Raw genomic sequence first — 16,584 nt, forward strand, 5'->3', positions numbered from 1 at the left:
CACAGATGCACCATCAAAGCACAGATGGTCATTCAGCCTCTGCTTAATATTCATAATAATAAGAGGATCCTAGAGCAGGAGAAGACCTCCAAGGGGCATCTAGTCCAACCTCCTTCCTGCCATAAGGGAAATGCACCATCAAAGCACTCTGGACATCAAAGCACAGATGCACCATCAAAGCACAGATGGCCATTCAGCCTCTGCTTAATATTCATAATAATAAGAGGATCCTAGAGCAGGAGAAGACCTCCAAGGGCCATCAGTCCAACCTCCTTCCTGCCATAAGGGAAAAGCACAATCAAAGCACTCCTGACAGGTGGACATTCAGCCTCTGCCTAATATTAACAATACTAATATTGCCATTGATTAGCATCAAACAGACTTGCAGCTTCAAAGCCTCAAGCAGACAAGAGTTTTTTCTCCCAACCTGGACATTCCACAGATATCTAAACCTCACTTGCCTAGCTTCCAACAGATCTCACTACCTCTGAGGAAGCCTGCCATAGATGTGGGCGAAACATCAGGAGAGAATGCTTCTGGAACATGGCCAGGCAGCCCAGAAAACTCACAGCAATCCAGGGATTCAGGCTATGAAAGCTTTCAACAACAAACTCTATGTTCTCTCTCACTTTCATCTATGTAAAAACAAGGCATTTAATTATCTCTTTAATAATCATGCAATTGTCCACACTATTATTTTCTTGAGACCTCTATACACAATCTAGGCAACGTTGGATTCTTCTCATGCATTGTGACCACATATGGATCATCGCAAAAAGTGAAAGCAATTAAGTCTCTTTATGAGAAGCCATTGGTTTTCCTACAAAAGGGATCTTGGTCTTTGTTTGCTATTATTGTGTGCAGGGGATTCCCCTCCCATGTCCTATCGAATTGCTGGCATGACATGATTCAAATAGGGAAAACCAAAGGCCATCCAGTCCAACCCTCTTTTACCATGCATGCAAATACAATCAAAGCACTCCGGACAGATTGCCATTCAGTCTCTGCTGAAAAACCTCCAGAGAAGGAGACTTTGGGAAGTATAATTGATGATGCAGCACTGTCTTGGGACAAAAAGCTCTGCTCTGGTTTTGAATTGAAAATGCACTGAATATATTTTAGAATGGTTTTTAACTATGAAGGAAAAACAATATAAATAATATTTATTTTTATATTGATAAAATGTAAATAATAGTAAAGTAAAGGTAAGGTTTTCCCCTGATATTAAATCTAGTCATGTCTGACTCTGGGGGTTGGTGATCATCTCTATTGCTAAGCTGAAAAGCCAGCGTTGTCCATAGACACTTCCAAGGTCATGTGGCCGGCATGACTGCATGGAGTGCCGCTACCTTCCCGGAGCGGTACCTATTGATCTACTCACATTTGCATGCTTTCGAACTGCTAGGTTAGCAGAAGCTGGGGCTAACAGCAGGACCTTACGCCGCTCCCTGGATTCGAACCTGCGACCTTTCGATCAACAAGTTTAGCAGCTCAGCAGTTTATTAATATTATTAATGTCTATATTTTTTATAAATATTATTGTGTATATTAATAATTTATTTATATATTTATATAAATAAAATATATAAATGAAATATATTTGCTTTTCCTGCAATATATATTTATATTAATAAAATATATTTCATTTATATATTTTATTTATATATAATAAAATATATAAATTAAATTTATATTTTTACATTGATAAATATAATGTATTTATACATATAAATAAATATTAATATGTATTATTTATGTAATATATAAATATATATTTATATGTATAAGTAATTATATACATATATAATATTTAATTATATATAAAATAATATATTTAAGTAATATATTTAATTATATATTAAATATATTTAAATAATATTTAAATAATATATTTAATTATATGTTACATAAATATATAATTATATTATATATAAAATAAATAAATATAAATATAATTTATATTTATCAATATAAATATAAATAAATAAATAAAAATACATATATTATTGATATAAATAAAATAGAAATAATGATTTAATTATATATTACATAAATATATATAAATATAATTTATATTTATCAATATAAATGAATAAAAAATACATATATTATTGATATAAATAAAATAGAAATAATGATTTAATTATATATTAAATATATTTAAATAATATTTTAATAATATATTTTAATAATATGTTTAACTATATATTACATAAATATATAATTATATTATATATAAAATAAATGTAATTTATGTCCATCAACTTCGACATACAACAGCAGCTATGTAAATCGGAAGCCCTTCCACCCAGGCTTTATGGACTCCCCAAAATCCATAAGGACTCCACCCCACTCAGACCAATCGTGAGTGCCATTGGGTCCCCCACATATGACTTAGCCAAATTTCTTGCTGCACAGTTACAAAGCCACATTGGGCTCACAACACACTACATCAAGGACTCAGCCCACTTCATTGAAAAAATCAGCAATCTCAAGCTAAATACAAATGATAAACTGATCAGCTTCGATGTGGTGTCTCTATTTACCATGGTCCCAGTTGCAGACACCATGGCACTCATCAACCAGAGGTTCCCAGAAGACATCACGGCGCTGTTTCACCATTGCCTCACCACCAGCTATTTTCAGTGGGACAATGAATTCTACAAACAGAAAGATGGAGTAGCTATGGGGAGCCCTCTCAGCCCAGTCATAGCTAACTTCTACATGGAACAATTTGAAAAACAAGCTCTTGAAACAGCAACCAAAAAGCCCACTATATGGTTCAGATATGTGGATGACACTTTCACCATTTGGAGCCATGGAGAAGAAGAACTCAACAGGTTCCTGGAACATCTTAACAGCATCCACCCTAACATCCAGTTCACTATGGAAATAGAAAAGGAAGGAAGACTGCCTTTTCTAGATGTCCTAGTCATCCGCAAACCAGATCAACCATTGGGTCACACCGTCTACAGAAAACCCACACACACAGATAGATATCTACATAAAAACTCCAACCATCACCCAAGTCAAAAAAGAAGCACCATCAAAGCCTTGGCAGACCGTGCAAAAAGAATCTGTGAACCCCACCTCCTCCAAGATGAACTGAACCACCTCAACTGGGCTCTCCAGGCCAATGGAGACTCCACCTCAGACATCAGAAGAGCTGCAAGACCAAGAACAAGCCACAAGAATAAAGATGAAGATCCACCCAGAGGAAAAGTGTCCCTGCCATACATCAAGGGAACCACTGACCGCATAGGGAAGCTGATGAGGAAACACAACATACAAACAATCTACAAACCCACCAAGAAAATTCAACAAATGCTACGTTCAGCAAAGGACAAGAGGGATCCTCTCACCTCTGCAGGAGTCTACCGTGTACCATGCAGCTGTGGACAAGTCTACATAGGGACCACCAAACGCAGCGCCCAGACACGCATCAAGGAACATGAAAGGCACTGCAGACTACTCCAACCAGAGAAATCAGCCATAGCAGAGCACCTGATGAACCAACCTGGACACAGCATTCTATTTGAGAACACAAAAATGCTGGACCACTCTCACAACCACCATGTCAGGCTACACAGAGAAGCCATTGAAATCCACAAACATGTGGACAATTTCAACAGAAAGGAAGAAACCATGAAAATGAACAAAATTTGGCTACCAGTTTTAAAAAATTCTAAAATTAAAACAACAGAGAGAAAAACAGGCAGGGACATCTAATCACCTTTCATTAAGAGTTTGCTCCAGGCACAGTCAGCCCATTGTATGCTAATCAAGGTGGTCAATTGAAAAGATTCACACCTAGCCCATCTTACAGTAGCCTTTTGTCTCACCCTGGTCTTTCCACAGATATATAAACCCCCTTTTTTCCCAGCTCCAGACCTCACCCTCTGAGGATGCCTGCCATAGATGCAGGCGAAACGTCAGGAGAAATGCCTCTAGAACATGGCCATATAGCCCGAAAAAACCCACAAGAACTGAATATAAATATAAATAAATAAAAACACAGTGGCCCTTATTTCTCATGCCAGTAAGGTAATGCTCAAGATCCTGCAAGGAAGACTCCAGCAATACATGGAGCGAGAGTTGCCAGATGTTCAAGCTGGGTTTAGAAAAGGCAGAGGAACAAGAGACCAGACTGCCAATATCCGCTGGATAATGGAGAAAGGCAGGGAGTTTCAGAAAAACATCTACTTCTGCTTCATTGACTACTCTAAAGCCTTTGACTGTGTGGATCATAATAAATTGTGGCAAGTTCTTGGTGGGATGGGCATACCAAGCCACCTTGTCTCTCTCCTGAGGAATCTGTACAAGGACCAAGTCGCAATAGTCAGAACTGACCACGGAACAACAGACTGGTTCAAGATTGGGAAAGGCGTCCGGCAAGGCTGCATCCTCTCACCCAACCTTTTTAACTTGTATGCAGAACACATCATGCGATGTGCGGGGCTCGATGAATGCAAAGCTGGGGTGAAAATTGCTGGAAGAAACATTAACAACCTCAGATATGCAGATGACACCACTCTGATGGCCGAAAGCGAGGAGGAGCTGAGGAGCCTTCTAATCAAGGTGAAAGAAGAAAGCGCAAAAGCCGGGTTGCAGCTAAACGTCAAAAAAACCAAGATTATGGCAACAAGAATGATTGACAACTGGAAAATAGAGGGAGAAAATGTGGAGGCTGTGACAGACTTTGTATTTCTAGGTGCAAAGATGACTGCAGATGCAGACTGTGGCCAGGAAATCAGAAGACGCTTACTTCTTGGGAGGAGAGCAATGTCCAGTCTCGATAAAATAGTGAAGAGTAGAGACATCAGACTGGCAACAAAGATCCGCCTAGTCAAAGCCATGGTATTCCCTGTAGTCACCTACGGATGTGAGAGCTGGACCTGAGGGAAGGCTGAGCGAAGGAAGAGAGATGCTTTTGAGCTGTGGTGTTGGAGGAAGGTTCTGAGAGTGCCTTGGACAGCGAGAAGATCCAACCAGTCCATCCTCCAGGAAATAAAACCCGGGTGCTCATTGGAAGGAAGGAGACTAGAGACAAAGTTGAAGTCCTTTGGCCACATCATGAGGAGACAGCAAAGCCTAGAGAAGACAATTATGCTGGGGAAAGTGGAAGGCAAAAGGAAGAGGGGCCGGCCAAGGGCAAAATGGATGGATGGCATCCTTGAAGTGACTGGACTGACCTTGAGGGAGCTGGGGGTGGTAACGGCCGACAGGGAGCTCTGGCGTAGGCTGGTCCATGAGGTCACGAAGAGTAGGAGACGACTGAACGAATGAACAACAACAACATATACATCATACATATAAAGCTATATGATAATTCAAACATGGGATATACTAAAAACATCATAAAACCTACTTTTGTAAAAAAAAAAAAAAGGCTATAAGATCCAGTTAAACATTGATTATAATTAGTCATTTTTGAAAGTCTTTAGAGTTCAATAGGAGTCCAATCTATTGTGATCAATGGGAAGGCATTGGAGAAACTGCAGCAGAAAGGCTGTACTTTCAACTAACAATGTAAACGGTTGCGTTTGGAAGAAGCCTGTCCTTTCCCAGTACCCGTAGCCGCCTGACTTAACGAGGGTGGTACTATTTCCATCGGATGGGAAAGCGGTTGCGCTTGAAAGATGTATGACCCTTCTCACTACCCGTAACCAAGATGGCGGCGCCCAGGAGGTGCTCACGTGTTTCTTCCGGTTAGGAAGCAGCCGTGCAAATTGAAGCTCTTGCTGCTGGTTATTCGAGAACTATGGCCGGCCGCAATAACAATAAGTTGCCTCTGAACCTCCCGCAGCTGCAGAACTTGATCAAGCGGGATCCGCCTTCGTATACCGAGGAGGTAGGCTAATGGAAAGGGGAAAGGCCTATCCGTACTATAGCTCAGGCATCCTCAAACTGTTTGGGCCCTCCAGCTGTTTGGGCCTCTCACTCCCAGAAGCCTTGATTAGCTTGTTCATTTGTCAGGAATTCTGGGAGTTGAAGGCCCAAACAGCTGGAGGGCTGCAGCTTGAAGAGGCCTGCTGTAGATTGAATGTTGTTTCACATGGGATGTTTATTAAATTTGTTTATTTAAAACAAATTAAATCTATCTATCTATCTATCTATCTATGGTCTGTGCGTAATGAGTACCTTAAAAACAAGAGAACCAATGAACGAAATCACACCAAATTCGGCAACAAAACGTCTCACTACACAAGAATCATAGAATCAAAGAGTTGGAAGAGACCTCATGGGCCATCCAGTCCAACCCCATTCTGCCAAGAAGCAGGAATATTGCATTCAAATCACCCCTGACAGATGGCCATCCAGCCTCTGTTTAAAAGCTTCCAAATAAGGAGCCTCCACCACACTCTGGGGCAGAGAGTTCCACTGCTGAACGGCTCTCACAGTCAGGAAGTTCTTCCTTATGTTCAGATGGAATCTCCTCTCTTGTAGTTTGAAGCCATTGTTCTGCGTCCTAGTCTCCAAGGAAGCAGAAAACAAGCTTGCTCCCTCCTCCCTGTGGGTTCCTCACATATTTATACATGGCTATCATATCTCCTCTCAGCCTTCTCTTCTTCAGGCTAAACATGCCCAGCTCCTTAAGCCACTCCTCATAGGGCTTGTTCTCCAGACCCCTGATCATTTTAGTTGCCCTCCTCTGGACACATCCCAGCTTGTCAATATCTCTCTTGAGTTGTGGTGCCCAGAATTGGACACAATATTCCAGGTGTGTTCTAACCAAAGCGGAATAGAGGAGTAGCATTACTTCCCTAGATCTAGACACTAGGCTCCTATTGATGCAGGCCAACATCCCATTGGCTTTTTTTGCCCCCACATCACAATGTTGGCTCATGTTTAACTTGTTGTCCACAAGGACTCTAAGATCTTTTTCACACGTCCTGCTCTCGAGCCAGGCATTGTCCCCCATTTTGTATATTTGCATTTTGTTTTTCCTGCCAAAATGGAGTATCTTGCATTTGTCACTGTTGAACCCAGTTGGCCCATCTCTCTAATCTGTCAAGATGGTTTTGAATCCTTCTCCTGTCCTCTGTAGTATTGGCTATCCCTCCCAATTTGGTGTCGTCAAATAGGAGTGACTATCACTCAAAAAATTAAGATTTTGTCATTTGGGAGTTGTAGTTGCTGGGATTTATAGTTCACCTATAATCAAAGAGCATTCTGAACTCAACCAACAATGGAATTGAGCCAAACTTGGCACACAGGACTCTCCTGACCAACAGAACACACTAGAAAGGTTTGGTGGGCATTGACCTTGAGTTTTGGAGTTGTAGTTCACCTACGTCTAGAGAGAACTGTGGACTCAAACAATGATGGATCTGGACCAAACTTGGCATGAATACTCCATATTGCCAAATATAAACACAAATGGAGTTTGGGGAAAATAGACCTTGATTTTTGGGAGTTGTAGTTGTTGGGATTTACAGTTCACCTACAATCGAAGAGCATTCTGAACCCCACCAACGACAGAATTGGTGCAGACTTCCCACACAGAACCCCCATGACCAACAGAAAATACTCAAGGCCATCCAGTCCAACTCCCTTCACCAGGGCAAGAAAATGTAACCAAAGCCCTCCTGACAAAGAGCCATCCAGCCATAAATATAGATAGATATGGTGTATATGATTCACACACACATAGATATAGTATCATAGATTTGAAAGGGACACCTGAAGAAGGACAATTATATGTTGCATGTTTCAGAGGAGGCAAACCAGACCATCTCCATATCAACACTGACAAAGAAACGATGATTTGATGTTTTTATCATCCCTGTGGGAGGCTTCTCTCATGTTCTTGCATGGGGAGCTGGAGTTGATAGAGGGAGCTCATCTGCCTCTTCCAGGATTCGAACCTGCGACCTGTCGGTCTTCAGTCCTGCCGGCACAGGGGTTTAACCCACTGCGCCACCGGGGGCTCCAGCATTTGGGTAGGAGATAGCCTATTTGGATAGAAGATAATCCAGTTCAGGGCAGATAATCTGGATTTTATAGGGCAGTGTAGAAGAGGTCCTAAGCAGCGTCAGCCCTGGATAACATTTGGATAGGAGACAGCCTATTTGGATAGAAGATAATCCAGTTCAGAGCAGATAATCTGGATTTTATATGGCAGTGTATATGCAGTGGATTTTATATGGCCCTGGTGGCACAGTGGGTTAAACTGCTGAGCTGCTGAACTTGCTGGCCAAAAGGTGGGCAGTTTGAATCTGAGGAGTGGGATGAGCTCCCGCTGTTAGCCCCAGCTTCTGCCAATCTGGCAATTTGAAAACGTGCAAGCATGAGTAGATCAATAGGTACTACTTGTGCGGGAATAATTTTATTTCTTACTCTACTCTCCTCTTGGCTCGAGGCAAGTTACAGCACAATCAAAAACACACAAATACTATAAAAAATCTACATACACGCATATTAAAATGCAGTTCTATAAAATATACATACTAAAGCTTGAATATTGCACTCCGACTCGGGAGGCCAAGGTTTGAATCCCTTCTTGACCATGAAAACTGACTTGCAACAATTAATGTTAAAGGAAGATTCTTTTCTTACATTCCATCTGTTTCTATTGATGTAACTGAAAAGGAATAAAATAATACATGTTTTCAAAACGCTTGAAAAAATGGAATGGAATGGAAGGAATGCTTTTACACTCTCTCAGTGTTTGCCTTTTGCTTCTTTCAGTTTCTTCAGCAATATCGCCATTACCAGTCCAATGTGGAGATCTTCAAACTACAGCCAGCTAAGCCCAATAAGGACCTGGCCGAACTGGTGATGTTCTTGTCACAGGTAAAGCAGTGTGGTTTGTGTATATGTACATGTATGGAGTTTTGTTCAGATTAGCTTGGGTCTGATACAGAAAAGAAAAATATAATGATCAGAAACCTGTATATATATGTGGGTATGTGTATGGTATGGGCCTTCAACTTACATTGTCAGTCTTTGGAGCCCTCATGAATTTCACAGGATTTTCTTAGTAAAGGGATACTCAAAGGGTCTTTCATCTGAAATTTATTTTACAGCACTTGGTAGTCTCCCAACCAAACTCCTTAGCTTGCATGATCATACAGTACCTGGTCCCTTTGGGTATTTAGGCCTGTAAATATATAGAACATTCACAAACAATGTAAACAGTTCAACAGCTTTTATTAAAATTAAAATTATGAGCTAAAACATCAACATAAAAGCTACTGAAAGACGACAATAAGGAAAAACTTCTCACTTTTCTCACCACGGCGGCAAGAATGGTCTATGCCAAGATGTGGAAGCAGGAATATACACCGACTAAAATAGACTGGATTGTTAAAATAAAAGATATCAAGGACATGGATGAACTTACATATTGGCTCAGACAATGGAAGGGTCGGGTAACTAACTTTACTGACTGGTCGGTATTACAAGAGTATTTAGAAAATAAAGAAAATTGGTCCAAAAACTGAGAAGGAGATTAGAAGACATAAAATGTACAAAGCATATGTTTATATATTAATATGATGATTTACGATATACTAGATACTAGATATACGATACACGATATAGATATACGATATACTAGATTGTGAAAGACAATATAGCCTATTGGACAGTACAAAGTAAGATGAATGGAGGTCACTTTTTTTTTTTCTTTTCTCTTTTCCCTATGTTTCGGTTTGGATATCGAGTATTTACTTGATGTCTAAATGTATTTTCTTTTGTTTTTACTGTATATGGTTGAAAATTTGAATAAAAAATTATTAAAAAAAAAACATCAACATAAAATTATTGCATTTCTGGAGAAAGGGTATGGTCTTTTTAAAGGTTGAGGAAATAAGAAATCTAGAGTGGAAGGAGTTGGAAGAATGAATATCATAGATAGGGATGAAAGTGCAAATTTTAGCAAAGAGGAATTGAATCACAATCCTGACAATCTGCCAGCCAACACTGTCATCCAGCCATGTTGGGTGATGGCTTCTGAGAGTTGTAATCTAAATGGGTAACATTTGCAGGTTTATTTGAAACACTAATCAAGGATCTTGGACTGAATTACATAGCAAGACCATGTAAATGATTGACAACTGATAGAAGAGATGTTTCAGCTGAATTTGATGTTATGAGATGTGAAAGAAAGATCCTGCTTGTCAGTGTCCTTAGTTTTTCGGAAGACCAACAGTCTCAAGATTAAAATAGTTAATCTAATCACCTCTCAACAAAAGTTTGCTCTAGGCACTGTCAGGCCATTATATGCTAATCAAGGTGGTCAGTTGAAACATTCATAGCTCCAGCAGACAAGAGTCCTTTGTCCCACCCTGGTCATTCCACAGATATATAAACCCTTTTTCCTAGTTCCAACAGACCTCACTACCTCTGAGGATGCTTGCCATTGATGCAGGCGAAACGTCAGGAGAGAATGCCTCTAGACCATGGCCATATAGCCCGAAAAAACCTACAACAACCCAGTGATTCTGGCCATGAATCCTTCGACAATACATTAAAATAGTTACTTCCTATCCTTGTACCTCTTACTCATGTTCTATGCAGTTAAAAATAAAGCTATGCAATATCTGCAATAAATGGAGATGCTTTCTATCATCAATTCTTTTAACTCGAAACAGGTTGGCCATTGCTACCCTCAACATCTTGCAGACTTTCCACAACAACTGAAGGAGCTTCTCTCCTATAATCATACAGTCCTGGATGCTGATCTTCGGATGGTGAGTCTCATGTTCATATGCTAACATTTGCAGAGCTTGGAAAACCTTTTTGACTACAATATCCGCAAGCCATCAGGGCCAAAACAAGGGAAGAGCAGGGAGAGAATGTTTCTAAATGGGGAGTAACTTTGACAAAGCACTTGGGAAAACACAGGGAGATTTTTAAAAACTCTTTCAACCCTGTAAATATGACTGAATTTCATTTACGGCATAACATAGTCTTGTTGCATTTTTCACGATCTTTGATCACTTTTTTCTTCATTTTGCAGACCTTTTGCAAAGCTTTGATCTTGTTGCGGAATAAGAACTTAATTAACCCTACAAGCTTGTTGGAGCTTTTCTTTGAACTCCTTCGCTGTCATGACAAACTCTTACGAAAAGTAAGTGGCAAATTTATTTCATTCCCTCCTCCTAGAACTATCCTTGTCTTTGCTTTCTTTCCTTTGCTGTAATGGAGAAGTTTTTAACAAGACAGTGAAAAGAAGTGATGTGTGTGTGTCTTCTACAAACGCAATGGAGTTCCTTCTTGAAAGATTTCCATCAGCTCAGTATCCAATTCCTAGAGGATGAGGGTAGTGGGTACAACCTTCTTGGCAGCCTATTATGCTCTTTGATTGTAGAGCTGCTTGAGAGGTTGGTGGATGTCCTCCTACATCCAAAAGAGAGAGGTGCAGGGACAGGGAAGCCAATTGACCACTTGTTGGTGAAAGAGGCATATCTTGAAAGGAAGCAGAGAAGATACTGTATATGCTTGTTTAAATCGAGAGTCATCCTGCAGTGGGGAGAAAGTGCCAGCGCTGCCTTGAGGCAACATGCTCCTGGTCCTCAGCACTTTTTTCCCAACCAGTCATTCAAAAAGAACCAGAAGCGGTGCCACTGTGAAGATAGTAGAGAGAATTGGTGCTTCATTTATTTTCTTCCAGAATGGACTACGATCAGGTATTACTATTGTTATTATTACTATTGTTATTGTTATTATTATTATTATTAATTTTATTTCTTTCCCACCAACCCTCACAGCTTGAGGCAGGGCACAGCATAGTTAAGAACACATCATCATAAAGCATTCAGTAAAAATATATATATTATTAAAAAAAATTGGAATTCATATATTAAAATACACAGAACCAATGTTAAAATAGAATAGATGGAGGACGTGATGTGATTCATAGTTAAATATTGACTGGGTAGACCTTCCAAAATAGATTGGTTTTCTATTTTCTGCCAAGTTTCCACTCCCTTTTTTATGATCATTTTTTATTAAGACAAATTAAAACAAAACCTACATATAAACATACAAAAAATAAAACAATATCCATAACAACAAAAGATTAAAAATACTTTCTCTAGAATAATACTGCTACATCCTAAACATAAAAATAATAAACAACAAACTAATCTACATAATCTTAGGACTTTACATTATTTGTCTGACGGTTATATTCTCTCAGTTTTGTACACCCATTTAGTGAAAAATAACCATTGGTACATCCTTTCCCCACATAATAATGCACTTCTAGTCCAAAAAAACAGTGATGGAGATTTGGCCCTATCTTTGCTGGAGGAACACATTTGCCCCCTGTCTATTTAAAAGTTAGTTAGAGATTTCTCTTTAATCAATATAGTAAGTTTATCCATTTCCACAAATTCACTTATTTTCCATAAGGCAATCGTCTTGGGAATGAATCATTGAGTTGTTCCATCTTTTAGCATGGGTAATTCTTGCTGCTGTTATCATTTATAGCAATAAGCTTCCACATTTTAAATATTGGCTTTTAGGATTTTTTTTCCCCTTAATATTTTCAAATTGTGTTTGGTTGAATCCTGGGATGCAAATCTTACAGATTACAAAAAGCCTACTGCAGTTCATTTACTTTGGGGACTTAAGGATTTCCAACATTTTCTCTCCCAGTGTTAATATGCAGTAATGTTTGTTTTTTTTCTTTTTTGGTAGACATTGTACACCCACATTGTGACCGATATCAAAAACATCAATGCGAAGCACAAAAATAATAAACTGAACACAGTAAGTTGTCTTCCTTTTGTGTGCATGGAGGATCAGGTTTGACTTTTTGTCAGTACTGATGATGATTATTCACTTGGTAATCTTTTCTTGTTGTTTTTCAGACACTTCAGAACTTTATGTATACAATGCTACAAGACAGTAACCCAACTGCAGCCAAAATATCATTAGATGTGATGATAGAGCTGTACAGAAGGAATATCTGGTAGGTCACAGACAGATTTCCAAGTATCCAAATGTGCAAAAACAAGCAATTGCCAAAGAAAATGAAGTATGAAGTATCCTTCAAGCTTGCTTCTGTTTCAAGGTTTTAATGGGTTTTATTTTGGTTTGTTTTTCAAAACAGGAATGATGCTAAAACGGTGAATGTCATCACTACAGCTTGCTTTTCCAAAGTCACAAAGGTGAGGAACTAAAATAGTACACAAATTTGCATTTTTGACAAAGTGGAGGTGGCTGATCATGTTAGTCTATTGTGGAACAACAAGGTTGTGTGGCATCTTCTGTTAACACATAACATTTGTTTCTGGCTACAGTTTAGACTTCAAAATCACCAGGTTTTTAATCATTTTGTATTATTGTCTATGTGTGAGTTATATTAATTGTATTGTTTATTTTGCTTATTGCTTGTTGTTTTTATTGATGTGTTGTTGGGCTTGGCCTCATGTAAGCCGCTCCGAGTCCTTTGGGGAGATGGTGGCGGGGTATAAATAAAGTATTATTATTATTATTATATTGGCTATTTGTTATTGGTGGCACAGTGGGTTAAACTACTGAGTTGCTGAACTTGCTAACCAGAAGGTTGGCAGTTCGAATTCGGAGAGTGGCATGAACTCCTGCTATTAGTTCCAGTTTGAAAACATGCAAATATGACTAGATCAATAGGGAAAGTAATGACGCTCCATGCAGTCACGCTGGGCACATGACCTTGGAGATGTCTCTGGACAACACCGGCTCTTCGGCTTAGAAGTGGAGATGAGCACCAAACCCCAGAGTTGGACACGACTAGACTTAATGTTGGGGAAATCTTTACCTTTACTTATTTGTTATTGTTGGAATTCTAAGAATAAGGATTTATTTATTTATCGTGTCATCAGCAACCATTGTATTACAATTCTAACAGAGCAAAACAAACACAGAGATTAAAAAGAAAAAAAAGAAAGAAAAAAAAACCACACAGGTTTTGTAAATTTGGTATTTGGTTAAATGTCCTTTGACCAGTATCTGGCCACTTGGAGTGCCTCTGGGGTTGCCGCAAGAAGGTCCTCCATCGTGCATGTGGCAGGGCTCAGGGTGCATTGCAGCAGGTGGTCAGTGGTTTGTTCTTCTCCGCACTCGCATGCCGAGGATTCCACCCTGTAGCCCCATTTCTTAAGATTGGCTCTGCATCTCGTGGTGCCAGAGCGCAATCTGTTCAGCGCCTTCCAAGTCGCCCAGTCTTCTGAGTGCCCAGGGGGGAGTCTCTCATCTGGTATCACCCATGAATTGAGGTGCTGGGTTTGGGCCTGCCACTTTTGGACTCTCGCTTGCTGGGGTGTTCCAGCGAGTGTCTCTGTAGATCTAAGAAAACTATGTCTTGATTTAAGTCTTTGACGTGCTGGCTGATACCCAAACAGGGGATGAGCTGGAGATGTCAATGCCTTTGTCCTTTCACTATTGGCTGCTACTTCCCGGCGGATGTCAGGTGGTGCAATACCGGCTAAGCAGTGTAATTTCTCCAGTGGTGTGGGGCGCAGACACCCCGTGATAATGCGGCATGTCTCATTAAGAGCCACATCCACTGGGCATGCATACTCTGGTTGCTTCTGGGTTGAGAGAATCGGCCGTCTACGAAGACGTTGCCCAGGGGACGCCCGGATGTCTTGCAATCCTGCGAGGAGGCTTCTCTCATGTCCCCCAAGAATAAGGATTAATTTAAGATATTTGAAAATTTGAAAGAAAATGAGTTTGAAATCTTAATGAATAGATCTTGGAACAGTCCTGCCTTGCCCTCCAGTACAAACACAGTTTCAGTTCTGTTTACTTTGGAAATAATAGCTGTTTCACACCAGGAATGTGTCGGTTTTGGATTTGACTTCATCCAACTCTGATGTGCCTCCTTTACTGGTGTAAGGAAAGCAATTTCCCTGTCTGGGAACACCTGCCTTTTTGCAAGCGAGTGAAAATATTGCCAAGTTATAGCATTTCTAATAGTAATTAGTATACCCATCTATTCAGATACTAGTTGCTGCCTTGAAGTTTTTCCTTGGAAAAGACGAAGATGAAAAAAAGGACAGTGATTCTGAATCAGAGGTCAGTGCATTCCCAACCTGGAATAAGATCTTGATAAGATGATTTGGAGGCACGTCTTGAGGTGATCTTTTATTTGCCTGGGCCTTTTCAATTTGTTTTTTCTGGAGAGTCAACTAGATGTAGCCTAACTTTCTACACTGCCATATAAAATCCAGATTATCTGATTTGGACTGGATTATATGGCAGTGTAGACTAATATAATCCAGTTTAAATCAGATAATCTGGATTTTAAATGGCAGTGTAGATGGGGCCTACAGTTCTCATAAACCGGAACAAAGATGTGTTTGTTGTTTCCAGATTGCATCCCTTTCCATATAATCCCATTGGCTTGTAATAATACCCTACTCTGTGTGATGAAGCTTCCTGTTGTATAGCATGGATTGTGGGGGGAAAGGGGTGTATTTATATACCCAAGTGGAGTGAGATTGACAGAAAGGGATCACAGACACATAGGCCAAGATCTGCATTGTGAGATGTGGACATATCTTATAGTTTACATCTTTGAATGCCAGCCCATCACCTTGCAGCTCACTTTGTAAGCCATTCAACTCCTTCAATATGGTGATTTCCATGTTGCCAGAGTGTGGGGGAATCAGCGTTTACATGCCTAGCCCTTCCTTTAGCTGAAAATGATGTGACTGGCAGCTTAAAGACCTTCACAATGTTTTGTTGTCTTCTTGCAGCTGAACATACCTAGCTCCTCATAGGACTTGGTTTCTAGACCTTTTACCACGTTGATTACCCTCTTTTCTGAGCAAGTTCTACTTTAATTGCCTGCCTTCTTTTATAGTGAAGCTTTATTTTACTCCAAAACTGTTCTCTTCTCCTCCCCAAGGACGATGGTCCCACAGCAAGGGACTTGAAGGTGCGATACTCCACAGGAAGGAAAACCACAAAGAACAAGAAGAAGCTGGAGAAGGCTATGAAAGTCTTAAAGGTAAGCAGGGAAAACAACATTGGTGTTACAGACAGATTCTGGTGGATATTCTCGTACATTATGGCAACCACAGCTTCTATTGCCCACTCAGCTGTGAAGCTCACTGCGTAAATTGGGGCCACTCAGTGTGCCATTAAGATACTACAGGACCAGGCTTTAGCACAGCTGGTTAATCACCAGCAGCAATAGATCTTTCCCAACCAAAAGGCTGGCAGTTTGAGCCCAGATTGGGGTAGGCACCTGACCTTCAGCCTAGCTTACTGTCCACCTAAGTAGTACAAAAACAGCTGTGAGCAGAGTAATTAAGCACTGCTTAAGTGGGGAGATATTTTACGGCAGCATAAAAAGCTGGCGATTAAAGGACAAAAGGAAAGTCTCTTAGCAAAAAGGCTGTAGTATAGAAGATGGAGCAACAGGACACTGAAATTAAAAAAAAATGCGGACACACTGTCTGTCTGTCGTCTGTCCTGTATGTCTAATGGCATTGAACGTTTGCTGTGTATGTGTTCTGTTATCTGCCCTGAGTCCCCTTCGGGGTGAGAAGGGCAGAATATAAATACTGTAAATAATAAAACAAATACATATATTAATACAAAACTCCTCCTTATTAAATATATAACATAAGGAATCTTCTG

The 16,584-nt window shown here is 40.0% G+C and overlaps 1 protein-coding gene across 1 annotated transcript in view; it reads left to right on the forward strand.

Moving 5' to 3' along the window:
* Positions 1–5,661: 5,661 nt before the first annotated feature.
* Positions 5,662–16,584, forward strand: part of SDAD1 (SDA1 domain containing 1) — a 35,512-nt gene continuing 24,589 nt past the window's right edge. Inside the window, exons 1-9 of the mRNA XM_067468564.1 lie at positions 5,662–5,851; positions 8,692–8,796; positions 10,599–10,697; positions 10,967–11,077; positions 12,652–12,723; positions 12,825–12,925; positions 13,067–13,124; positions 14,938–15,012; positions 15,848–15,949. Of these exons, the coding sequence (XP_067324665.1) occupies positions 5,762–5,851; positions 8,692–8,796; positions 10,599–10,697; positions 10,967–11,077; positions 12,652–12,723; positions 12,825–12,925; positions 13,067–13,124; positions 14,938–15,012; positions 15,848–15,949 (813 nt within the window). The 5' untranslated portion in view covers positions 5,662–5,761. The remainder of the gene's footprint in view (positions 5,852–8,691; positions 8,797–10,598; positions 10,698–10,966; positions 11,078–12,651; positions 12,724–12,824; positions 12,926–13,066; positions 13,125–14,937; positions 15,013–15,847; positions 15,950–16,584) is intronic.

Source organism: Anolis sagrei, chromosome 5 (assembly GCF_037176765.1).
Source record: "Anolis sagrei isolate rAnoSag1 chromosome 5, rAnoSag1.mat, whole genome shotgun sequence".
NCBI classification, from domain to species: domain Eukaryota; kingdom Metazoa; phylum Chordata; class Lepidosauria; order Squamata; family Dactyloidae; genus Anolis; species Anolis sagrei.